This window comes from Ochlerotatus camptorhynchus, unplaced genomic scaffold, assembly GCF_037179485.1.
Source record: "Ochlerotatus camptorhynchus isolate MF236.1 unplaced genomic scaffold, CSIRO-AGI_Acam_v1.1 ptg000008l, whole genome shotgun sequence".
NCBI classification, from domain to species: domain Eukaryota; kingdom Metazoa; phylum Arthropoda; class Insecta; order Diptera; family Culicidae; genus Ochlerotatus; species Ochlerotatus camptorhynchus.
This window is the reverse complement of record NW_027040500.1, coordinates 4,304,222-4,331,835: the sequence shown is the minus strand read 5'-3', so window position 1 is coordinate 4,331,835 and position 27,614 is coordinate 4,304,222. Positions and strand designations below refer to the sequence as shown.

The window sequence follows — 27,614 nt, the reverse complement described above, 5'->3', positions numbered from 1 at the left end:
ATTATTCAGGGTTTCAACTGGGATTAGTTTTCTAAATGAATGTTTGGTATTTTTGGTATTCAGTCTTAAATAAATTGCGTTAACTTCTATTCGATCATAGTCGATGTCTCCGTCCTTTTATGGGACCGTCCCCAGGACTTGATCCGAAAATCAACAAGTAAATATTTGTTTGCAAACATGTAACAGTCAGGTTTTTAGGGGTTCAAACTCATACATCTATGGCGCCAGATCTAGATCAGCTCGTATGACGGTTCGTTTGGATGTCGTGCACTATATTCTGGTGGGTTTTGAATTTGTATATCTCGCTAAAACCCTACCTACCCGTACTTACAATTAGTATCTATAATCAGAGTAGATACTATTTGTAAATCAGTTATACGGGTAGGTACCGAGACAACCATAATGCACGTATATTCAAAGTTGTTTCAGTCGTATGCAAACATACATTTATACAAACAAACAAATCGTATAAAATGCAAAATATGCAATAACAAATTCAATTTGAAATGTATAACGATGTAATCCGATTTAATGTGTGAAACAGTACAAATATGATTTTTTTTTCTGTTACTTATGATTGAATTAACATTTCATTTATTAGGCTATCTGACTCTTCATTTAGGTTTAATTGAATATTCTAATTCAATATTTGCGTTTTTCAACTAATTTACTGAAAACACCTTTGCGCGTCTGTTCTTTTTTTTTTTAATTTAAAAACCTGATAACCTACCTAACTACGAGAATAACTTAACCTAACGTGCTAGATCACGTATGATCTGATGATCTGATCTCAGACAGGTGTCTCTGAACCTTTCCAAGAAGACCGTTCTTCACTCATCTAGAGTCTGAAGACAAGCCAGGCGGTGGACCTCAGAATTTCGCATCCGTGGAGGACTGTTTATAATCATCCTAAGGATTTTGTCCTAAGGGGCCTCCCTTAGCTCAGTCGGTAAAGGCGCAGCTACAAAGCAAGACCATGCTGGAGGTGGCTGGGTTCAATTCCCGGTCCGGTCTAGAAATTTTTCGGGTTGGAAAATTTCTCGACTTCCCTGGGCATAGAAGTATGATTGGACTTGCCACACAATTATACTGATGCAAAAATGGTACAGGCATCGAAAGGTCTCAATTAATAACTGTGGAAGTGCATCTAGAACACTAAGTTGAGAGCACGCAATAAGCTAATATGCGATATGCAATAAGCTTGAAATGCGAAGAAGAAGAAGAAGAAGGATTTTGTCCTGGATCCTTTTGAGTTTAAGGTGATGGCATTTGGCGCAACTCTCACAGATTGGCATACGGTACTCGATTACGGGAAGGATGATTTGCTTGTAGTCATCAAGCTTGTTTTTCAGGCACAGGGTGGATCTCCTGTGCCGATACAGGGATTTCATCAGGATGTTGCATTTTGATTTCATTGCCGTTAATCGCGACTGTGCCGTTTAAGTTGATTTTATTATTCTCAGACGGAACAAGTCTGGGAGATTTGGAATGAGGAAATATGATGACCTGGGTCTTCACCACGTTTATACGGATCTTCCAGCTGTCGAAATAGTCAGACATGACATCCAGTCCTCTCTGAAGTTTGGCGGTCAGAGCTTCGATGACCCAACCCTTATAGATAATGGATATGTCATCTGCAAACAGGGACAACGATCCACCATCAGGGAGAGCCGGCACATCGGAGCTGAACAGGTTCAACAAGATGGGTCCAAGAATGCTTCCTTGTGGAACACCCGCACCGATGTTGAAGGCATCCGGTGTGATGCCATTCAGAGAGCCTCAGAATGGCCTGCCCGAGAGATCGTTTCTTATGATCTTCACAAGGAAGATTGGAAGACCGTATCGGGGCACATTGTAGACCAGGCCATCATGCCAGACATTATCGAACGCTTTTTCAACGTCCAACAATGCCATGGCAGATATTTTGGATACAGACTTGTTCCGTCTGCGTCACAGACAGTCGAGCGTCCTTCGAGCAATAAGTTGTTTTCATCGGCAGATGCTAGGAGCCGGTGGTAGACTGTCCTTTCGAACAGCTTATATAACCCCGAGAGAAGGCTGATGGGTCGGTAACTTGAAAGAGAGGATGGATCTTTCCTAGGCTTCCAGATGGGGATGACTTTAGCTGACTTCCAGCACGAAGGGAAGTAGCCAAGTTTAAGGCACTGATTAAAAATGAGTACCAGTTGGTTGAAGAATCTGGAACTCATGTGTTTGAGTTCTAGATTCATAAATTGGTCCAAACCTGGGGCCTTCATGTTGTTAGATGATTGTATATAGGCCAACAGTTTGTCAGCCGTAATCTCGGATTCCTCATAAAAAATGTTGGGAATTTGATAAAGGTTGGCAGCAGTACGATGGAAAAATTATTCTTCGCTTATAAGTCGGAAATTTGCATTATATTCTATTTAACTGAAACATAATGCGATGTATGGCATAATTATATACGATGATCACCTAAACTGTAAGTAATGTAGTATATAACAATGTAATTACTCGATCATAACGCATCATAAGGAGTTCCAAAATAAACAAACTCAAGCACAAACTGCTTCACAGAGAACATAAATTTCAGTTCAAGCAATAATATTCGGATTTCAGTTCACTGATCAAAATGATTTATCGACTCTCATATGGACTATGGATACTGAAGATACCATAAATAAGCAGAGGCAAAGTAGAATGTAGCCAAACGAACTATCAGTTAGTGTAGCCAAACGAGCATGACATCATCATGGTGTTTTTTAGCGGGGAAAGTATTGTAATATTATCAGCACAAAACGCTTTCCAAACTCCATATCCGATTTATTTCGCGGAAATCGGAAGAAGGAAACTACTCTTTGATTCATTGTTGCAAAGATTTGCTGTGCACTTCATTTGAACTTTTTAGCACGAAACAAAACAAAACAAAACAAAACTGTACAACGAAGAGCTCTATGATGGCATGAAAATTATTCACGGATGCCAGTAAGATCATTTATTTTTCATGGTTGCCAAAAAATCTATAATATGGACGAGTGAACCGATTTAGAATTTTTAGTAAACTTTGCCCCGTTCTCCAGTCAAATTTTCACCAGTGCCTAAACTCAAATCCACTCATCTGTTAACACATGAACTGTTTTATATAAATTTGGATACAATTTGGCAGGATACTGTAGCGGCTCCGAGGCAGCTACGGTGCTGTTGTTTGTTCCTGATCGGTTAAATAAACGGATGGCTTAACCGCCAGCTCCGGAGAGGACCACATGTCGTGTTTCACGATGCCCGGCTAGATACTGGCCAAATAAGCCAGTTCTAAAATTCGTCAACAGTGTCGGGAACAAGACCAACAGACCCGAAAGACTCAAGAAAGGAGCGAGCATACCCACCGAAACCCCAAGATCCTTACTAACGAGTCCGAAAAACATCACAGAAAGCAATCCCTCTGACCCATCAATTCGAGCTTGATTTAGAAGACGAGTAATACAACCAATTCAAAAACAAAAATACTAAACATGACGAACGAAATGTGAAACAACCTTCAGACTCTCTCAATCAAAACTTACTAACACTGAACACTGATTTACCTTGTGAGTTGAAATTCTACATCTATTCAGTTTGGTTTTATCGATAGGGTTTTTATTTACATATTTACAAACTTGATCTTGGCCGGCCTATCTTCTGTTCCCCTCTAACTGACTAGTGCGGTCGATCGACTATTCGCCTAGCGCGCTATCATTGTGTGTCCGTGCTAACGGCCTTGCATGCAAGTGCATACGTTGGCAAGCTTTGCGGGCTTTTGCCCGGCTTATGCCGTCGTTGTAACTTTGCAACTTTGTACTTTCACGTGGTGCCGTGAACCGGTCTGGGTGACGGGTTGCCGAGCCTCAGTCAGCGAATGGTGGCTTACTGGACGTTAGCCGGAATGCCTTGGTAACGCAGGCAACTTCCTTCCAATAGGCAATGGAAGCTTTGATACCCGAGCGTGGTGAGGGTTGGCGACGAGAAACAAAGCCGCGGTGCGAGGCCAATTGAGGCAGCGCTATTGATGAGCGGTCGGTTTGTTGGCTGTCGAGCACTAAATAAAACGAACACGCGGAAAGTCGTTGACCGTGAAAACGACACAATTAACATATTATCGGCACACACAAATTTCGTAGACTGGTTTTACCTTGCAGTTATTTGGAACGCTTACACAAAACTCGCACAACAATGATCGCACTACAAACCTATCTAGCTTTAGCCTATACGGGGAACATTAAGAATCGATTAAAATAAATCTGAGGACACTTCACGTTTTCCTATCACACTCAGGATCAAAGTGAAAGAGGTGATTACTGATTTTCCTCAGAAAAGTCCCAAGGCATGATTACCGGAAATAGAAGTTCAACGGATTTTGATAGTCACTATTGTGAGAGATCAAATAAAGTATCTCTTTCCCTCTTCAATCGAACTCGGTCTATCTATCTTGTTGCCTTCTACTGCTAACAACTTTCAGAATTATCCTATCCGGGTTTCTCTATACGAGTAACGAAAAACACGAATAATGAAACTCTTCGGAGAAGCTACGTAAGCAATACGTTTTCGCTAACCTCTTTAAGTGTAGGCAACTGACTTGCATACAAGTTACAAATTACAATTCGTTTCATTTAGCTTAAGTTCAGTCCATTTCAGTTAATATTATAAATTGAACGATGATTTGGCCTCATGCCACTACTCCAAGGACGTGCTGAAGTGGTATGCGGACAATAAGGTCAATTTCGTGCCGAAAATGTTCAACCCTCCCAACACTCCGGAGCTCCGCCCCATCGAGAAGTACTGGGCGATTATGAAGCAGCACCTTCTTAAACGACCTAAGGTAGTGAAGACAGTCGAGGAACTGAAGAAAGTATGGGTTTACATGCAAAAAACGGTTGATTCACAGGTTGTGCAGAATCTTATGGCCGGGGTTAAGGCCAAGGTGCGGGCATTTGCGTATGGACTGTAAATAAAATACGAGTAAAATGGTAAAATGAAGTTTAATAGTTATTTCTCAATCCCTGAAAATTTGATGGCAATCGGATGAAAACTCGAATTTTGCGAATCAATTTTGTGTGTGGCAATTTCATCGTGGACACCCTTTAATTTAAGAATCGGTATTTTGCACTAGTTCTATTCAAAATTTTATCTTCACTATAATGAAAATACCTCGGCCCAGTAAGTAGATAGTCAATTTGGGCGTGGCATGTCTTTAATCAGTTTTAGCATACGTTGTATAGATATATATAAGTTTTGGATATTTTTTATAGATGAATAGTTGGTCTATTGAAAAAGAAAAATCGGAATCCATGAATCGTGCTCCACGTTAATGTGCGTGTTTAACCCTTTATTGAAGACCAGAACTGAATTCTACGACTCAATTTTCCCTAGATGAAAAAATCAGGGGTAGTCTTTCGAATGGTGATGGTATTGAGGATGACATTTTTTTTTTAGTACAAATGTTGTTCCAGCACCATGATGAGCGTCGCATTTAATGTGGAAGTCGTAACAGCGTTCATTCGAGAAAACTACATGGGTTCAACAAAATACCTGAAAAGCCACAGAAAGAACAAAACGAAGATTAATTGGCGCTGAATAATGAAGCAGCGTTATAGTTACCCAAGTAACATTGATAGTTTAATCGAGGTTTTAAAGCATTCTACAAGTCTAAATCATGGTCTACAGAACCCTAATAAAATCCAAATTGTTACTTGGGTAGTTCATTATTCCGTTTCCGGTTGTGTGACCTTGAACTTGACCTAAATCTATCCTGAACCACTATTCTATATTCTGTGAAAAATGACGTACAATTCAAACTGATAAGAGACATCTTTTATCTACAGCTAAAAAAAAAATTAAAATTTCACTACACATAAAATTTAATTAAAATAAAAACTTTTATCTGAAAGCAACAACGCACGAAATTATAGTCTTGATAAGAAATGGTATAATAAAACTATACGTAAAGATGATTGCCATAAGTTGCGATGCATAAATGCAAGCGACTTTTTTACAACAAAGTTCTGCAGCTGCTAATTGCCTTATATTGCATATGTAACTTAATGACAAGCAGCCACTGGCAAAGCGTGTACAGAACTTAAAAAATATAAAATCTTATTTTTTCTAATTGATTTTATTGGTGTAATTGCATCAAAAATAAGTTTTAATATATCCCGCTAGTTCTGTCATTTGCATTACGCGAATTTGTTTGACACAAACAATCTTCCAAAACATAATGATTAGCCATCTTATTGAGTACTACCAACAATCAATACGAAACTATCGATTTGAAATTGGCTCACTAGTTGACTAGCCTATTGGTCCCAAGCAAATCGATTAACGTACCCCATTCTAGTTGAAATTCTAGTACTACACTATGTTTGTTTTGATTCTCTATGAAAGTTTGACAGATACAATGAGGGGTTTCGTGGATTTTCCTATGTTTCGAGGGGTGCATCGATTAGCTTTGTAGCGAAGATAGTACCAGAGCTGAGCCAACAAGTTGAGCACATTTCTTCGGGACCTTCTAGTCTTAGAGTTACTTCTTACTTTGGCTTTAGTACGTCCCTACTGTGACTTAACGCCGGTTCTTAACTTTAAGCCTGCAGTAGCATGATGTTGTCACCACCTCCAGCATGGTTTTGCTTTAATGCTGCGCCTTTACCGACTGAGCAATGGGAAGCCCCCACTTTAAATCACATGAATATTTTGAAAAAAAAACTACATCATCATTGATTCGAATGTCATGACTTGATTGAAGCTTGATTATCAGATACCATAGATCACAATATTAGAGATCATATTGATGATGCACCCGGATATCAACTTCGGCAAATTTTCGCCGCCAAATTTTGCTCAGCTGAGATCCCCAGAAACAAATTTTACTGAGATCCGCGATTACGACTTACTGAAAGTGAATTTCCTGCAAAGTACATTGAGGCTCTAACAACATCAATTCACAAAAACGATAACGTGCGGATCACAGAACAGATGACAGTGGAAAAACTCAGATGATTTAGTTTTCCGGATAGGTTTGACTTATTGGGTCTTCTCGTATCTTACAAACTGTAGTGCATCTGTCATTCCGATCCGTTTCTCATTACATCAGGGATGCACCTCGGGCCTCTTCTCTCCGTGATTTTTGTGAATGGTTTTTGCAATGGATTTAAGTCATTTAAAGTTATGTACGCGGAAATCTTGAACATCTTTCGCGTCGTAACATCTCTAGTAGACTGCTGTGCTGTTTTAAAATGGACATCGAAAGCATCATGAATAGAAGTGTCTGAAATGGAATGCAGGTGAACAGTCAGAAATGTAACGTTATCACTTTTACAGGGATTCACTCACCGATAGTATTTGAATATTCAGTTCATGCTGCCTCTGCAGCACGAGTCTCTTGACTTACTCTCGACTGTAAGCGGCGATTTACTGAGCACATCTCATCAGTATTAACAGCAAACACTTACGAAGGATTAGGTAGCATAAATTGTTTCAACAAATAGTTTTTTTGAATCAAAAATATGGTTCGAATGCAAACGAGAATATGGATTATAATACCTCTTTCATTAAATCGCTGATTGTGACTCTCTAAAAGCTAAATTGGTGGATTTTATGTGTAAAACACATACGTTTCAAACTCTACTTGTAAGTTACAGGTACAAAATATCACTATAGCATCGAATTCCATAGTACCGAAACACATTTTTAATAGCGAAGTGAGTCGAAGCAACCCTGCTTACGTTTACATTGAATTCATTGTGTACCATTGTGCATGCCACACAATGGACAACATCATGCAACTTTAAGCATAAACAGCTTTCAATTCAGAAAACTGAGATGTGGACAGACATGAGTTCTAATAAAGACGGGAGCCATGGAGAAGAAGAGCAGCCCATAGAAAATTTAAATATTTTATTCTTATCCTGCCAATAGTTTAAATAATTAACAAATTTCAATTTCTTCATATAAAATATGATTTCAGATCGAGCGCGAGAAGGCCGACCTCAGCGTGCAAGTCATTCAGATGTCAGAGCGCCTCGAGGAGGCCGAAGGTGGTTGCGAAAGTCAGGTTAGTTGATGAATCGCTCTTCAGGCCGTTACAAACCACAATTAAATGAATCCTTTCTCAAACTTTGTCAGCTGGAAATCAACCGCAAACGTGACGCTGAACTGAACAAACTGCGCAAGCTGCTCGAAGATGTGCACCTGGAATCGGAGGAAACCGCTCACATTCTGAAGAAGAAACACCAGGAAATTGTCGTTGATTTCAGCGAGCAAATCGAATCACTGACCAAGACCAAACAGAGGTGGGTAATTTTCACGCATTCCATTCTGTCGCCCACACGGGGGGAAAATTGCGCTCATAATACCTACTGTCAACCGTTTAGAAAGCGTAGGAAGCTAAATATTCATTATGTGATTCATCATTTCGACCTCGTTTCACACTGTTTGCACCAGCTGCAAGGAAACACCTAACAGTGTCGTGTGGGTGGGAAATTTTGAGCCTCTTCCAATAAAATTTACTAGCTGAAATCAGCAGTTAGCGTTTTCTGGACCTTTCCCATTCTATTACAATTCTGGTCCCGTTTTAGCATTGCATCGAAATTTTAATCACGTTCCATCTTTGCACACGTCACCTTCGAACTTTTGCTCGGTGAGATTGGTCATCACAAAACATGCTGGTGGAAAAATGAAAAAAATCCAACCTCACACGGTTATTTTTCATATAAACATACACAATCGGTTCGTTTTAACTTGACGCCTAGGTTTAGAGAAAAACTACGAGAACATCTCTCAAACCAATGTTAAAAATAATGACAATGATGATCACCACGACGAGAGAGTCTCTCGCGTAAACACATCTTCCTCGCATCAGAGTCGTTAGATGGAAACGAAAAATCTGCGCTAATTTTAGTCACATGCTCGCACGTAGGTTAGACCTCGTATGTTTGACCAGTACTGCTCCCGAGCAGGAGTGCGAATTCCAGAGTGACGTTAAAATGATGATTCACAAACCCCCGTCTTGGGATAAATATTATCTTTAAAATGTTGAACAGCGTTCCTTTGAAACATCTCATCAATAATTTCACCCCTTTCACTGACTCGTATTCTGCTTTTCATCAACAGAGTTGAGAAGGAGAAGTCCAAACTGCAAGCCGAGATCTACGAGCTGCTGTCCCAGATCGAAAGCGTTTCTAAGGATAAGACCGTCAGTATTAAGACTATCGAAAAGTTGGAAGTCCACGTGACCGAATTGAACATTCGCATCGAAGAGCTGAACCGCACCATTGTTGACATTACCTCTCACAAGACTCGTCTATCCCAGGAGAACATCGATCTGATCAAGCAGGTTCAGGATCTAAAGATCAACATTGAAAGCATTAGCTTCTCCAGAACGCAGCTCAATACTCATCTCGAAGATGCCAGACGCCGCCTCGAGGAAGATGATCGGCGCCGTTCCATACTGGAGTCGACCCTGCATCAGGTCGAAACTGAACTGGAGTCGGTCCGTCTGCAGTTGGAAGAAGAATCTGAAGCTCGTTTGGATCTGGAACGACAGCTGGTGAAGGCTAATGGTGATGCCTCTACCTTCAAGTCGAAGTACGAATCTGAATGCATGGCTCGCCATGAAGAGATTGAGGAAATCCGTCGCAAGTACACCATCCGCATCCAGGAATCGGAGGAACACATTGAATCACTTCAGGCTCGTTTGTCCAAGCTGGAGAAGGAAAAGAGCCGCATGTCGAGTGAAATCGAAATTCTCCTTATCGACTTGGAAAAGGCCAACAATGGCATCCGCGAATACACCAAACGTATCGAAATTCTCGAGAAAACAAATATCGAAATCAAGACCCGCCTGGAGGAAACCATTACCCTTTACGACCAGTCGCAACGCGATCTGAGACAAAAGACCCAGGACTATCAGCGCCTGAGCCACGAACTGGATGCGACCCGCGACCAGAAGGACCAGCTGTCCCGGGATAACCAAAAAATGCAAAAGGACTTGCACGAGGCCCGCAGCACCGTCACCGAGCTGACACGTCGCCTTCATGACTATGAAGTCGAGCTGCGTCGATTGGAGAACGAACGCGAGGAGTTGACCGCCGCCTACAAGGAAGCCGAAGCCGTAAGTATTGATAATATTGGATCAGCAACCAAGCATCTACTGAACCATGGATCGTTTCTTTAGGGACGCAAAGCTGAGGAGAAGCGTGGCCAGGCTCTGTCCGTTGAGTTCGGTCAGTTCCGTCATACCACCGAACGTCGCCTGATGGAGAAGGACGAGGAAATCGAAGTTATCCGGTAAGTTTTTATTGATATACTAAAAACTAGATAAGTGCTACTGATCATCGTTTGGCAAATTCAACCTGAAAAAATTACCAGAAACTTTAGTAATTTCAACAGAAGCATCTAAAAAAATTGAAAGTTCATTAAAGATGTATGTCGGATATGACAATTCTCAAAAAATAAACACATAAGTGTTTAGCTATCTACTGTCAATAACACTCCATTTATCAGTTTTACAGTTTGCAGGGATATCGAGCTGTGGATAGTTGACTGAAAAAAATGCTCATTTTCTTCAAAGCTATTTACTACCATATGAACAACGAACATATCAGAATTTGTTTGATTTCTGTATTTGAAGCTCAATGTTCGTTTGATAATGGTGAAAACATAAATTTATCTTTTTTTCTGGAAATGCTTCCTAAGCATTTGAAAGCGCTTACATTTCTCACTGTAAAACATCGTCGCTCAAACGCTACCGCCATCTGTTGAGTACACTGTTAACAGATGGCGTTAGTGTATAAACGTCAAACGCAATACAATTGACTATGCGCGCCACAGGTGGCGGTACTACCAACTAAGAAACATTGCTATGTTTGCCTGTGGTTTAAATGCTTTATTTAAATGTTTTATAGAAACTTCTTGTAGAAGCTTTTAGATGTTCCTTAAAGAAGTTTTATAAAATGAACATATTAAAGCTTCTTTTAGAAAGATGATATCGAAGTTGAGAAGCATATTTTTTCTTATTTTACAAGGTTTATTTAATCTCATTTTAGAATCTTCAGCAGCTTTGATCAAAACTTCTTTTAAGGTGTTTTCTTGTGAAGTTATTTTTCTTATATTATCACACTTAGCAATTTTAAGAGCACCTGAATCGTTAAATTTCAGAAATTGCTAGTTTCTTAGCGGCAAACAACAAATAATACACACTTAGAAATACCTAATCTTACACGTGACCGAATCCATCTTTGACATAAATGATGAGACGTAAACAAAACATGGCATGTATAAATGCTCCCAGACTGAAAAGTTCGAAATTACGATTGGTTGAGCTGAATTTCGCGTCTATTATGACTCAATTTTATGTCAAAATTGACGCTCGTATATGTCAGTCTCAGAGCACCTAAATTTACACAATTATTTCTAAGGGTGTAGTTTCTATTACTTGCATTCACGAAAAGCTTAATATTATGACTTGTGAAATTGCGAAGTGTAATGCAAAAAGGACGCTATAAGAAATCACCTTAAAAGCTTCATCAAAAGCTTCTTCTAGATAAACTTTAATCGGAAGCTCCTTCTAGATGCTTTATTCAGATGCTTCTTCTAGAAGCTTTATTCAAAAGCTTCATTCAGAAGCTCCTTCTAGATGCTTTATTCAAAAGCATCATTCGGAAGCTTCTTCTAATAGCTTTATTCAAAAGCTTATTTTAGAATTATCCCTTAGACGCTTTTAAAAACTAATTACAAACATTGTACTGTGGTCCACAAGCCGTATTAACCGCTATCCACGTTTAATTATTGTTTTGCTTTTTTTACACCGTGTTGGTACCGTGTTGCTTGGTACCTCGTCACACACATAACAGTTAAAGTGAAAGGGGACGTCATTAATTTTCAAAAATTCAAAAGCAGTCTTTTCGTTCAAAACCAAATTTACGTTCATGAAAATGCATTGCATTCTTCTTGCCAACCGGAGCACAGTGAACACATTTTCATTGACAGAATTTTGGTTTTAAACTAAAAAACTGCGTATGAATTTTCAAAAATTATTGATGTCTCCTATCCCCTTAAGGAATAAATTGTCTGTGCCTGCATAGCCTATGAGTCGACTCAAAATTGAGTATATGTTCACTCATATTCGCAAGAATGCACGTTAAAGGGTGTTACAATTAAAATAAGGTCAAACAAGAATGCGTATAAATTGGTTGAATTCGGCCAAAACAGCACGAAATAATCGTGTTGCTTCAGGAAAGGCAGCAGACTTTTTTTTCCAGACAATCGTTCTCGTAAATTTCCTGATTGACGGTCCCGGTTGCAATGAAATCTGTCGGTTTTCAAGTGACAGGTACATATATCCTGCCAAACCAGATATTTCTTAGCAAACTTTGTCAGTTTCATATGCTTTAAAACGTCTGCCACCTTTCCCCTTCCAGTTACCGTATAAAACTCCTGCGCAGTTTTAACGATTTTACTAACTCGGCGTGCGAGTAGTTCTGATTTTCGCAATGCGCATGCAATATTTTGATGCGTTGCTGCTCTTGCTTGGACGCCATTTTGATAACTGAATAGCAATTATCAAAATCAAAATAGAAGCATCATTCTGCACGCACACACCTACAAAATGATGGGTGTTCAGGTTTTTTAAATGCTCGATTAAAAGAAATGTGTCAAGTTTAGACAACCAAATTTTGACCGTAACACCTTTTACTCATAGACTGAGTAAAATCTGGGACGGGACTTGACAATCGGGTAGAGATTTCGAGCCAATTTGCTGTCAAATCAGAACCAGTTTATGATTGGACGATTTAACAGTAGCAATCGTGGAATAAAAAGGACAGAGGGATCGCATCAATCTGACTGGCAGTGATACCGGAATCAATGTTGACGTCAATGGCGTTGTTAATTGTTTATATATGCGAAAGGAAAGTTGAAAATTTGAGTGCACTGTGTTTTTTAAGTGATGGATATTGTTGTTTGTTTATGGTTGTTTTTATTGTGTTGAGCAAAAATGACGTACAAGCTGCTAAAGTGCGGTAGAAACTCCGAGTAAAATCCAAATTAAAATACAAAAAAATATTTTACATTCCTGCCATCATTGGTCAACTCCATCAAACACCACGCACAACTTTCCGAAGGGCATTCTTCAAAAACATTAAGAAGAGTGAGAAGCTCGATTGTCAATTCCCGTCCCGGAGTAAAATTTTCTTCGATATCCCTAAAAAAATGCTTGAATTTGACTGAGTACAAATTCCTGGACTGAGTAAAAATTTCTTTGAGTATCCTCATATTCGAGCAGGTTTTTGAGGAGATTGCGGAAAATTTTACTCAATCCATGTGTATCCAGCGTTTTGCAAAGCAAAGCTCTATTTTGAGGCCTTTCTTGTTCTCTTTGTACATTAACGACCTCCCTCAAGCAGTAAGGAGTTGCAAAATGTATCTATTTGCAGATGATGCTCAGTTATATTTTGACTGATTTTTATTTAAAATTTGTCCTTTCATAAGACTGTTAAGCTTCCTTTGTGTCATAGCGAATCAAAACAAACATTGTGTAGTAGTAGAATTTCGACTCGAATGGGGTACGTTAATCGTTTGCTTGGGACCAATAGGTTAGTCAAGTAGTGAGCCAATTTAAAATCGTTAGTTTCGTATTGATTGTTGGTCAAAGTACGCCTGCGGGGCCCAACATTCAATACGTTAGAGTTTATGATCTTCTACCAATGATCCCAGATTACAATCTAGCGTTGGTGCTGGGGAAATGTGGTGATATGAAGTGTGTCATTCTGGATAAATTCCTTGACTTGAGCCTCGGCATAAAGGGTGTCCACGATGAAATTGCCACACTATGAAATTGCTCTAACTTTTTAACCGTTGGGTAGAATTTAATGAAAATTTGGGTGGATTTAGTTCATAGTGCATTATTTACATCCTGCAAGTTTTAAAGTCCTGTGATCAAAACTCGCGGAAATGGAGTCGAAAGAACAGCTCGTACGTGATAAAATCTTGCGCATTCATCACGAGAACAAGGATCTCTCGCATCGTTCCATCGCTAAAACGTTGGGAATCGCGAATTCCACGGTGTCGCGAGTGATTAAGCGGTTCGAGGAACGGTTGACCACCGATCGGAAGCCCAGAAGTGAAGGAAAAAGTATTCCGTACAACACCAAAAATCACAACGGCGTAGTTGGGGCCTTCAACCGAAATCCGAACGCCTCCGTTAGGGATGTGGCTAAGAAGCTGCACCTAAGCCGAAGTTTTGTCCAGAAGGCCAAAACTAAGGCTGGGCTTCGAACGTTCAAGGTACAAAAGGCCCCTAATCGCGACGAGAAGCAGAACAAGTCCGCCAAAACCCGTGCCAGGAAGTTGTACCTCAACATGCTGACGAAAGTTGAATGCTGCATCATGGACGACGAAACATATGTGAAGGCCGACTTCAAACAGATCCCCGGCAACCTGTTTTTCACGGCCAAGGATAAGTTCAGCGTTCCGGAGCATGTCCGCACTCAGAAGATGTCCAAATTTGCGAAGAAATTCCTGGTTTGGCAAGCCATCTGCACGTGCGGGAAGCGGAGTGCACCTTTCGTGACCCAGGACACGATGAACGGACAGGTGTACATAAAAGAGTGCCTCCAGAAGCGACTGCTTCCTCTCCTGAAGGCCCACAACGTCCCAACAATCTTCTGGCCGGATTTGGCCTCATGCCACTACTCCAAGGACGTGCTGAAGTGGTATGCGGACAATAAGGTCAATTTCGTGCCGAAAATGTTCAACCCTCCCAACACTCCGGAGCTCCGCCCCATCGAGAAGTACTGGGCGATTATGAAGCAGCACCTTCTTAAACGACCTAAGGTAGTGAAGACAGTCGAGGAACTGAAGAAAGTATGGGTTTACATGCAAAAAACGGTTGATTCACAGGTTGTGCAGAATCTTATGGCCGGGGTTAAGGCCAAGGTGCGGGCATTTGCGTATGGACTGTAAATAAAATAAGAGTAAAATGGTAAAATGAAGTTTAATAGTTATTTCTCAATCCCTGAAAATTTGATGGCAATCGGATGAAAACTCGAATTTTGCGAATCAATTTTGTGTGTGGCAATTTCATCGTGGACACCCTTTATACACAGGTGTACGGAGTGTATGTATGGACGTTTAAAAGGAAATTCCCACAGGGCAGAGGAATATATTATACCAAGGGTACAAAAACATGTGTTTCTTATGTAAAATAGAGAGACATCGGATGAATTCCTGCTCAAGTGGAAGAAGCCAGTACTGCAACAACAGGAAGAAGAAACCCAACAACGGCACGGAGATCAGAGTACGAGTGAGTATGAGTGAGTGGAGATTCATCGCCAGTGGACAACAACAATAAAGACGCATTTTGAAATTTTCCCAAGTATGATTAAATGTTCCCTAAAAAATATGGAATAGCCCAATAAAAAATAGGAAATGGGCCAATAAAAAAGATGAAAAAATCACCGAAGTGTATGGAACAATTCATATTTTTTATTGGTGCATTTCATATTTTGTATGGATCATTTCAATATTTTTTGGAGAACCTTTCATAAATTGTTTACCCAAGAAACAATTTTAGCTACAGACTAGCTTATACAGGCAAAAAATAGCATAAGCCATTGTTTACCTGTATAAGCTAATCTGCAGTTTAAATTATTAGTTAGGTAGGGAACATTTTATATTTTTTATTGAGCATTTCAACTAAAATATTGACACATCCGTCTGTTTTTATGGGTCAATTATTGATTTTTATGATGCATTTTATTGCTTCTATTGGTGCAAAATATGGGATGCCTGTCCTTAACAATATGGCCAACTTATCGATGGCAAGAACAATCCAGTTGATACATCCACTAGATTTACAATTGAGTGACCCCCATATTGAAACTGTTTATGATACACAAACACATGCAAATGCTTGCAGTAGTGTGAGTGCGTTTTTTTCAAGTGAGTGCGTTTCAAAGCTTATGATGATGATGATTTTTTGTCGCTCACATTTATAAGTAGTAGAGTGTCTGGATTGACACTAAATTCATTACACTTGCGTAGGAAACGGTGTAGCCTAATTTAAAATTTTATTGATTTCACTTACGTAAATATTGAATGTTCCCTTATACACTTTCTCAAACAAATTATTGATCGGTTATCGTTAATGTATTGTACTTATTTCTTAGATATTTTTTTCGCTAAGTACAAGACCAGTGATGGCATAATCATTAGCAAATTGATATTTTCTGCGCTAATACGCTCTCAATATCACGAGTTAAATATCATGCGTGATCTCTTTTGAAATTCATGAGACTTTTCACAACGGGTAAAGTTGAAGCTGAGAATGGAGCGAATGGAGGCAAAAATGATTCCGTGGCATCTCGTTTTCTTAGAAAAAGAAGGTATAATAATAATATCTCTTTTTTCTATTCACCGATGGCAGACACGAAGCGACTGCTGCCATTCGTTATGGCGGTTTCGGTTGCATTCGGGTGTAAAGCAAAAATAATGAAAATCAATCTCACTACGGTGAGTGTGGTGTTTAATGCAAGACAGCCACACGTATATGTTACGTAATATCAGCTATAATATTAAGGTACGATGAAGGCTCGATGAACATTTCAAATTGTCCTATCTGCTTTGATCGATTCTTTTCATCGACCTTCTCTTTGGATAATTACTGCTATGCTAACAGATTTCGCGCTAATTTTACAACATAGTTTGATAACGGAGATTCTTATCTAGCATCCTAAACGTCAAATACAATAGGGAAAGGTTTTGCAGCTGAGTTATTAACGGAATAGAAAGTCGATGAAGAGAATCGATCAATGCAGATAGGACCTTTTGAAATGTTTATCTAGAAGGGAATTATATGCAAGTGAAAAAATACTGTCAATTTGCAAAACAAATGCTTTGTTTTAAAGACTGGAACGCGCAAAAATTGGACGACAAAAAATCGTTTCTTTATGTTGCTTTAGGAATGGTAGCAACCGCTTTTCCAGGCACTCCTGGACGTAGATCTCTTGATTGATGGTTCCCGTAGTAATGAAAATGCCGCTTTTTAGACCACACGTGCATATGGCCTGCCAGACGAAATATTTTTTTCGGGAACTTCGAACTTCATGATGCGGTAAAAAACTCCTGTCCCGGAAGCTGCTTGAAATCCGCCTTCACATAAGTTTCGTCGTCCATAACGACACAGTCGAACTTTGTGAGCAGATTGATATACAGCTTTCGGGACCGCTGCTTTGCCGACGTGTTTTGTTTGCAATCTCGGTTCACCATCTTCACCTTCTTAAACGTCGACAACCCGGCTTGTTTCTTGGCCCGCTGCACAGTAGTATGGGAGACATTGCCACCGCATCCAGGCTTCCTGGCGGTCGATAGACGCTCCCCGAACACTTTTAAAACGTTTGTCACGGTCGATTTGACACGCTGCTCCTCTCGCTTGGACGTCATTTTGAAAACTGGAGAGCAAACGGTGAAAAATCATCATAGCAACCATTGTATATACACTCAACTTCCAAATGAATCATTTCAGTTTTTTATGCATATTTAACAGAAATACACCAATTTGAAGTTGACCAATTTTTGCGCGTTCCAGACTTTATTTACGACTGTGAGAAGTAACGAGTTCGATTAATAGAATTTGATGTGTGAATATGAGTGAACTGCCTACATATTCTGACGTAATGATGTACAACGCGATAAACAAAGCATTTTTAGAAGAATTTTAGCTGTGTACATTTTTCATTGGTGTGTAATATGATTTATTATCTTCCCAGACTTATACCCTGTGCAGACTATGGCTTATATCATGTAATATAGACTGTCTTGCAATGAGCACTCATACATCTAGTTTTCACTGGAAATCCTATGTATGAGTGCTTATTGCAAGACAGCCTATATTACATGATACAAGCCATTGTCTGTACGGGGTATTAGACTGATTATTATTATTTTCGAGTGACAAAATCAAGAAAAAATCTAAAAGCATGAAAAGTTACCGCAGTGCCGCCTAAATTACATTATTGTACGTTGACCTCTGTTTGGATGGAAACAGCATAAAACCACACTATGCTTCTAATTAATAACGAACACTTGCCAACCATGTGCGTAGAATGCCAGAACGAAAATGTTTCTAGCACAATTATACGAGTGCAACAAACTGTTATTAACAATGGAAATCACCGAACCGAGAGGTATCTAAGAAGAATCCGCGCTTCAGCAGAGATAATTAATACGCCCAGCAGAAGCAAAAGGGTTTGCGACAGAAATAGCATCAAAACGTGACTTGGCAAGTGTATACGGTGGCGTTTTGTACCAACCGCAGACTGTTTACGATTGATACGTTGTGATCGATTCGGGAACGAATGCAATTAAAAGGATTGCCTTGAATTACGATCCGATTGATTGATGCTTGATTGATTTGACCTACCATAGGCTACCGGTCGAAGGTAAGAGAACATAATTTACACTTAATTAGGTCAATGTTCTGACCACTTGTTACCTGTTCAACGAATGATCCATGAAATAGAAAGCGTCTTCATGTACGGTCCCGTGTGACCTGCGTCAGTCGCCAACAGATCAAGGTGAAGTGTAGATCTTCAACTGATAGTGTAAACAGCTGATGCTGTCTGACGAAGGAATTCCGAGAGAAGATTACGACGAATCCTAAAGGATAATAATTCAAAATATAGTGGGCATAGAGAGAGAGAGAGAACCTGTGCAATATGACGAAGAAATTTGGATGAAAAAGAGATATTCTATATTTGAATCATAAGGCAGTGCATTTTCTGTTATTACATAATGGTGGTGCTAATTATGCACCATTTAGATAAAACCGAAACTGGCAGCGGTTGGGTAAAGGGAAAATATTAATAAACTCGATGACAGGTTGTTTCATTGGTGTGGACATATGTTCAAAGTTGTTCGATTGAAGGATTTGACAAGTGGTGAAAGCTTTAAATAAATGGAGTCAAATTAAATGAACGTTCAATATCAGGAGAACGCATGAGTGGTTCATGAAGAGCTAAAATATGAATGAAAAGTCAAAATATGAATGAATTGTGAAGATATTTGCCATAGAAACCTATATTTCACCCTAGGTCTGACGAAGACACATTGTAGTCACCCTTCGGTTGCCACCTCTCTTTGTCAAGTTGGTAAACAACGCAAATCAGTGCATGAACTGTGCATGACTCTCTTGTAACGACAGTACCCAGTTGTTCGTTTTTTCGTTTCTCATAAGCAGTTGAAATGCGATGTTATACGAAGCTACACTGCACGTGCATCAGTAAAACGAAGCTTATTTCGCTTCCCGAAAGATGTCTTCCTGCGCCATGCGTGGTTGCCATTTTGCGAAAGACACTGGCACAGGCAGTGTTGTGCACATTTTGATTCGGTTGAAACAAAATTGAGTGCACCGAAAGTTCCAATCGATTTGCCTGAATGCCATAATATTCAATCTAAGCTGATAAATTCTTAATTTCATATCCTTTGGAAAACATGCAGATGTTGAACATTAAGATAAGACGATTCAATGGTGATGTAAGATTTTCTCAGTTAATAATTTTGTTTATTTTGATTATATAAATGATTTGCATGAAATAATAAAAATCCCAGACAAAATGTATTTGTCTTATAATCATGAAGTAATTTCCGAAAAAAAATTACGGATAAGTTTTCACTCAGATTTCAATACCTTTTATCTGTTTCCTTCTTAAAGTAACAGTAAAAACTAGCTCGAGGTTCGAAAATCATTACGTCTTCGCAAGACCTAGTTTCTACCTTAAGGTTTCCCGATCAACCGGGAAATTTAAGTTTCTATTACTGATTTGCTTAAAAAGCATGCAGGCTTTGTTATGTTCCCCGCATTAAAAGATTCTGTAAGTGTGGTCGTTGGAAAGTTTTTTTTTAAATAATTTTGTTTTTTTTTTATGATAGCCGAAATTTATGTGTATATTAACATGATTAATGGTCAATTTACCCCCGGATTACGGTACCCCTATTCGGAAAAAAAAACTCAAAAACTCAAATCTCATGCGTGAGTTTATTGGTCTATGGCTTTTGCCTTGCATAATTCAAATGCGCAAAAATCACGGATGAGTTTTCGGGTTCAAAAACGAATTGCTAGGGGAAATGGATGTAATGTCGGCCTAAATGCCCCTAATTTGGGCCCATACATAAATTCAGCAATCGACTACATTTTCAATACCGACCAAAATATCAATTAGTATCGTCCCAATGAAGCGTTCATCTAGATAAAATTGATAAATAGCCGATTTTTAGCAATGGGCCCAATCTTAGATCCATAGGCCAACATTACAGCCATTTCCCCTATATAGGGGAAGAAGGAGGGACATTTTGAAAAAGTGAGACATAGTGAGGCTCCTTGGATTTCTTATGGTTCGAAACAAATGAACACATTACCCCTATTTTGGCGTTATTCATTGTTTTTACTGTTATGTTTGCATCATTGGATGGAACACTAACACAATATGCATAATTTAAAAAGGAAAAATTATTAACAGGACACTTAGGGGAAACGGTTCTACAGGCCCACACATATTGTATCTGTTGGTGGTCAGTTGCTGCAAATCTGACAGTTAGACAATATATTTGACTATCACTTTGCCGCAACGTCACCAACGGATAAAATGTGTGTGAGTTTATGCTTGAGGCTAATACAAGGGTCACTTAGACTGGCATTGGGGACATTTTTAATTAATTAATAATTAATAACTATAGTCTGATTAAATTAAATAGGTAATCTAGAATAAATAAAGGACGCATTCATCAAAGAAAAAATAAAAAACTGGAGATTTTTATCGATTGGTCCAATCTCTAGATCCATAGGCCAACATTAGAGCCATTTAAAATTGTGAGCAACTCATACAACCTATCCAATCACATCACGCTTATTATTGCATCGCTAGATGTTTAATGGAATCGACCTACTACGGAGAGCACTAGAGCGCTACATTTCAACCAGGATTCTTTTTTTTTAGATCATCACAGTTTTGCCGAGATGATCTCAAAGCAAAAAATTACTCACATTTTATTTAAATTCGCACAAGTTCAAAACCACTCCTGCTGGTGGTGACCGTGAACTGTTTGAGATACCGCGTCGTACAGATTGACACCCAGTTGACACTTTGTATTATTTACGAAATCATCTCGCGCGTATGCGATGTAACACGCACCGTACTCGATTTCTACAGCACTCCTATCCTATCTATGATTCAGCTTCTTGTTATGACTGTGGAAAGATCTCTAATTTCATCCACATTTCATCGTTTGATACGATTAATCCATGATTAAATGTGTCATTCTTGAATCGGACAAGGGAACTAATTAGACTTCCAATTCCCACAGACCGAGCCAAAACATTGATCTAGCGAAAAACCAAGACCAGGGAGAGAAAACGGCACTCATTTTGCCACTAGCACTTGAAACATAGAAAATAGGCAAGAGAGAGATAGCGAATTTCGGTGATTTAAACCTCCACTCGTATAAGTGTAAAGAGGGGAAGACATTTAAAAATAATTTTCAATGGCACCGCTGCAAATTCTGAGCAACCGAACCGAACGTCGCGAGAGGCTCATCCCCACCCAAATTTGGGACGCAAACTATGGCCATGCAATGCACTACTACCAACCGATGATCGATTACCTAGATGCAAAGCGTCGCGGCAGGACACCGGAGAGGATACCTTATCTCCCGTACACCGAGGAACGAGGACTGAGCCGATTTCATAGGAACGACTTCGTTTTTCGGCCCTACTCATCCGACGAGGTTGCGGCCCTGTCAGACGAAGCGGTAGATAAGGCGGTGAGCTATCTACCCGATTATCGTTCCGATATAAAACGCTCAGTGCTCAGTGTGACCGCGACTGCCAACGCAGCTAGACTAAAGAAGCACGTTACGCCGGATAGTGTTATTGACCGCTACCAGAGGAAACTCATTGAACGTTCCGCCGAGCAGCAGAAAAAGGATTCCCGTATAACAATGGCCCTGTGTAGACGGATGCAGTACTTTGACGATCTAAAGGGAGACGAGATGTCCCAGGAGCTCCAGAAATCCATCCGTGGCAAGTCAGCCAATCAAATCTCCAAAATTTTGCTGGCCGAGAGTAGCAAGTCCCGGGCCTCCGAGGAACGTTCCATGAGCAAGGTGTGCCGTAGCTCTTCGGTCACTCGTCAATCCAGCAATCGCGCCACCAGCGAAGTTCGCTACATCGTCAAGTCATCCACCGCCGTCAAATTGAACGAAGCTGCTGAAGAAGCCTCCCATCGATACAAGGCTGTTCACAATCAGGTTGACAATGTTCGACGTGAAATCAAGAACTTCGCCGTTAAGACCACCGAATTCCTGCACGACACCAGGTGAATAAGTGATGCTATCTATCTCTCTCTAACAAAGCCTATCCTACTACTGTAAGAACAATTAGTGCATAAGGACGTTGAGTGTTATAAATGATTGTAGTGCCCCCACACCCTTGTAACGGAAGCAATCGATGCTAAATAAGGCAATGGACAATTTGCTTGGTTCCACTGTCACCACTAATCTTTCTTCCTGTCTCTCTCACGGCGTGCTCATCACCATTTCTTCCGATTTGTGAACTTGTCCTCGACTGTGAGTGCGATCCGTTACGTCAAAGAGGAATATTGAAGTGAAAATGAATACCACAAAAAAAAAACTACACCGATTTTGAGGAAAAATAATTCTATTTTTGTGCCCACGGGAAAGGTCTGTGCGCAACCCGATTGTGCGCTTGTCCGTTTATACTCACTACCGATCTAGCCTTAGATTCGTCGTAATCTACTTCCTCTCAACTCCTGCCGCAACATCTCGTCGTGGAAAGTCTGATAAACCCGCTAAGCATGGGTGCCACCACGCTCAACCGCCTCCCCAAGTGGCATTGAAATTGCCACCAGAGGTAATTAAACCCGCCAAAGTCGCTACCCAAGTGATGGTTTTGTATTATTCGTCATGTTCAAAATATTTTCATTCTCAAATGAGGTCACACACAATTGGGCGAGATTATATTCCCACATCAAAATCTAATTACGCCAAGATCCTCTGACTGAAGGAGAGCGGTGCATTCTTCTATGTTTTCATTGTGGTTACAATGTTCTTCTTACTTAATACGATCATGCGTGGCAAACATGAGTGCGTCTTAAAAAAAAAGCAAATTGGTATCAACTAATTTAACATTATTCATGGAATTAATACAGGCATGCAGACCCAAATAAGAATAGTGATGTTGTCTCAAGGTGTTTTTGTATAGTTGTCGATCATTAACTGCTTCCATGATTAACAAATTCACATTCATAATTATCAATGTGATACTAACGCATCACTAGTTTTGTAAAGCAAATGGGTTTGGGTAAAATAAGTAGGGTGTGGTAGTCAAAGTTGAGTATGAAATAATAGTGATGTATTAATTGTATATAAACATTTCTATTAATAACTTAGGAGCGGGTATGGTTTTTTTTTATAAATAAGCATTCTTCACTGCTAAGTTATTACACACTTGTTTATTTACAATTAATGTATTATTATTATTTCATACTCAGCTCTGTCTACCACAGATACTTATTTTAATTGTATGTCCTAGAAATTTAAGACGGACAGGTTAACCATCTTATCAATCTATGTTTTGACAGTTTGAAATGCACCCGGTGAAGTGAAAATAACACTGAGGTACTGCCCACAAGAAGATCTACAACAGTAATAATTGCACTTTCGTATTTCATAACACACAATAACAGCGAAAACAGTGAGGCAGGACACCACAGCGCGCATCTTGAAACAGTTATGGAGGTTGAAAAATAAGCTGAGCGAGCGTACGAAATTTTGAAACATTATTGCGGATCTTTAGAAAAATGCCCGTCCATCGACTGAACCACTGCAAAAACAAAGTGCACGGCGAATGAGAACGAGCCAAATTTGAGTTTAGTTCTCTCATAATCGCCAAAAGTGCAGGAACTCAGCGATGAGTACATTTGCCTCACGGTTTCCAGTGGAAAATCTCAAAAATCTGTCGGAAAAAGAGGAAAATTGACGAAAATTTATCTCAGTGTAAGAGTAGGACTAAGAGAATCTAACCTTTACTTTTCTCATATTCGGGAAGTTTTTCCTGGAAAAACCTGGCAAACCATAAGTTCCTTGACTTTATGTGATTTATGAGTTGACTAAACTCAAATTTGGGTAGTTCTCATTCGCCATGTGCGCTATAGCAAATTTAAACTATTGTTGCTAATGGTTCATAGTCTTCTCCAGCTGCATATGTATTACTGTAAGAACTGCCAAAATTCTATGGAATTACACGTTGCATTAGGGGATATTTTTATTATCGGTCAAAATGGGCCGAAGGGTTCAGAATTTTATAAATTTGGCCTTACCTGTGCGGTTCATGGTTATAAGAACGAAAAAAAAAAATCGGGTTGGTTAATTTCTCGGAAAATTTTAGTTGAAGTTTCCGGATTGTCCTGGAAATAACATACTTTGAACATTCATAATTCGTCATGAACCAAGCATCTTAGAAAGAACGTTGGGTAGTAAAAAGTTACGGAAATAATATCAGCAATCCATAAAAAATAAAATCTGAAAAATGCCTTCCACGAAAATTTCCACAAAGTTTGGGAAATCTGAAAACTAACGAGAAAATTAATACCCCGATTTTTTTTTTAAATTTTGTTGATATAAGGGGCTGTTCATTAACTACATAGACAGTTTTTTTATTGACCCCTCCCCCTGCGTAGACAATTGTCCATACAAAAATTTCAATTTTGTATAGGCCGTGGATAATTGCTAACCCCCCCCCCTTAACTGTATACGTGGTTTATGGACAGCCCCTAATCATGACCTCTACCTGCGGGAATGAAACCCTTCGACCCAAACCTGTCTGATAGTTTACACAAAATTTCCATTAGTGCTAGTGAAGAACTCAATTGAAGTCTGGTGTTTTGGACAGCTGCGGTTGAAATTATTCTTATAAATGATCAATAAAATAAAAATACTGGAAACTTAACAAATTAATGATATTAGACTCCAATATAGAGGGTCTAGTATAAGAGATGAGCGGATTCAAAACAAACTGCCTTTGCAACCTATGCTTGGGTGCTTTCTAGCAACGCTGCCAATGCAATCAAGATAGGTGCTTCTAAATTGATTCTGGACCACATTGCGCATCTCGAAACGAAACACTTTTTGTACGAATGATTGTATGAAAAAGTTTTTCGTTTCGAGATTCGCAATGCGGCCCCTGGCTTTTGGTTTGTTTGGCTCAAAACCAGCCAGTCCTCTCCTCTTTTATAATGGACCCTCTCCAGTCTCCAAAATGATTTCCAAAGAGCGAAGTAGTTTGCACGGTTAGAAAAAAGTACCCAAAAGTAAGTTCTTTTCACTCATCTCGGCACTATCCTAAAATCCTGTGTTTTAGTGTTTTATAATGCCCTCAAAGCCAGACCAGAAATCTAGCCTTTCGGCTGGAAAGAGTTGGAACCAGTGGGGAGCATTGTTAGAGACCGACTATAGAGGGTGATGAATAGACTTCTTTAGTTTGTTTTGTGTGATTTGCAGAATTATTTGAATTGAAGGTACTAATGAGGTCTGATTAACTGGCTCTTCCTCTAGAGTCCACTATAGAACCTACATTTCGTATTTAGATCTATAAGTGAACTGCTGGTCTGAGTTCCTCTGGTATACTCAATTAGAAGATGTTCCTGAACATACAGTCAAACAGCACGTTATGATCTGAACAACGTCAATGACAGTCGTTCAGCAGTGCTCCCATTTTATTTACAACAATCTAATGCCTACGGGATTGTGCCAAACCCAACTAACAATTTTCACAATGTAAACGCTTTACTCATTTCATTTATACAGCCTCAAGCTGCATTCAAACGTTATACGATATGAGGAAACCTTTACTCAACCTCTATACAAGCAAATCTGGCGAACTTAGTCAGCTACTTATGGCTGTTGGAACGGTCGGGAGAAGCTCTTATTGCATAACCATTAACGCTTTTATACAGCTGTTATCCTGCTGTTTAGTTGTGTATGAACTTGAAAGGCGCTTATTCAACCTTTTCCCGGTTATCCAATAATCACTACACAGCTTTCTCTTGAAGCCTGGTTAAATACTGTTTACGCTTTTTTATGAAGGAATTTATTGAGTTTATTTTGCTGTGATCAAATTAATCGAAATTAGTTACAAATCATCACCAAATTATTTACCCTGCACCGGAACCTGGAATCGAACTCGAGACGACCTCATTGGCAAACCTTGACACTACCAACTGTGCTACGCCAACACTTTGAACTTTTGTAAACAAATCAACATTCCCTTCTACAACAAAATCGCTGAGTAGAGGCTTTATAATAGTGCACACTGCACTCTGCTCTCGACTAGTTATAAAAGAGCAGAGTAAAAGCTGTAAAACTGCACACGTCTAAAAATAAACCTAGTTGACTGTGAAAATGCTTCCGAAGTTGCTCTAACACAGTTTATAAGCTGAGTACAGGTTGTTTAGTTGTTGAAAAAGCACTTTTGATGTTTATGTTATTCAGCAAGAGTGGTTGGTTGTGTAGAAGCCATCAAATGAGTAATATATTACCTTTGTTAGCTTTGTTTTGCAGCTACAAGTTGAAAGTTGATTAGTGTGTGCATAGAAGTGACATTAGCGTTTATTGGCTGATGTTATTCAGTGCGACTGACAAATTGAATAATGGTTGTGAGAAAGTTGAGTAAACGCTCTCCAAAACTATTTTGCTAGCTTTTGCTTGTAGCTGTATCTGCAGCTCCTTTTCAGCTACTTTACAGCACAACGCTGGAAAAGTTGGCTTACAAAGCTGAAAATGTTAGTTGGGAAGGTATGCCGAAAATGTGCTGATGTTACAGTTACTCATTAATGGGTAACAGATACTCATTAATGGGTAAAATATTTACTAATTTAATGATTTAAGCCACTTTTCTTTAAAATATGTCTTTTTTACACATTAATGGTTACTTTCAAGTTAGCGTGTGGTTTTGCTCCTCCGTTTTTGACAACAACAGAAAGAGAAAAGGAGACAAACTAGTCACCAGTAGGTGGAAGTGAACTGTGATTAATTAACTAGGCCGGTATTCGGTACATTTCCGTAATGAATTCATAAAACTCATTATGTAATGATTTTTTGACGATTTTTGATTGATTGCACGAAAATTTGATAATTGGTTTAGTTTTAAAAAGCGTGAATGTTGGGCATAATTTTCAATATAGTTTTAAAAATATTTAAATTTAGTAGTGAGGATAGTAGTATTTTAAACCATTTTAATATTTCAAAGTTTAAACAGAATTTTGATTCAACGCAGTTTAAAAACTAATGTGAATCCCTAATCGATTGACACCTGTTTCATCAAAATCTGTTTATGGGGGCCAGGGTTTGTTAATCTTTTTGGACCACAATGGCAATTGGGTTCTTTAATTTTGAAAAATATATCGTTTTTATACATCATCTGAAAGAGCTTTGTTTTCTGAGCACAGCGATATTTTTTTTCGAACCTACACACTTTCATCTCGATTTTTAAATCAAGATTTAAAGCAAAATTATAACTTCACTGTTTGACACTA

At 39.2% G+C, this 27,614-nt stretch overlaps 2 protein-coding genes across 3 annotated transcripts in view; both read left to right on the top strand.

The window, feature by feature from the left end:
- Prm (Paramyosin) overlaps nt 1–27,614 on the top strand; it is a 46,969-nt gene that overhangs the window by 12,304 nt on the left and 7,051 nt on the right. The window contains exons 3-6 of one of the 2 annotated variants that reach the window (XM_065218640.1): nt 7,979–8,065; nt 8,137–8,303; nt 9,124–10,123; nt 10,187–10,299. In XM_065218640.1, coding sequence (XP_065074712.1) covers nt 7,979–8,065; nt 8,137–8,303; nt 9,124–10,123; nt 10,187–10,299 — 1,367 coding nt within the window. Of the gene's footprint in view, nt 1–7,978; nt 8,066–8,136; nt 8,304–9,123; nt 10,124–10,186; nt 10,300–21,531; nt 22,380–27,614 lie in introns of those variants that run through there. The other variant, XM_065218646.1, reaches the window with a different exon arrangement.
- Nucleotides 14,734–27,614, top strand: part of LOC135698902 (splicing factor C9orf78) — a 101,386-nt gene continuing 88,505 nt past the window's right edge. The window contains exon 1 of the mRNA XM_065219057.1: nt 14,734–14,739. The gene's annotated coding sequence lies outside the window, so the exon portion shown is untranslated. The remainder of the gene's footprint in view (nt 14,740–27,614) is intronic.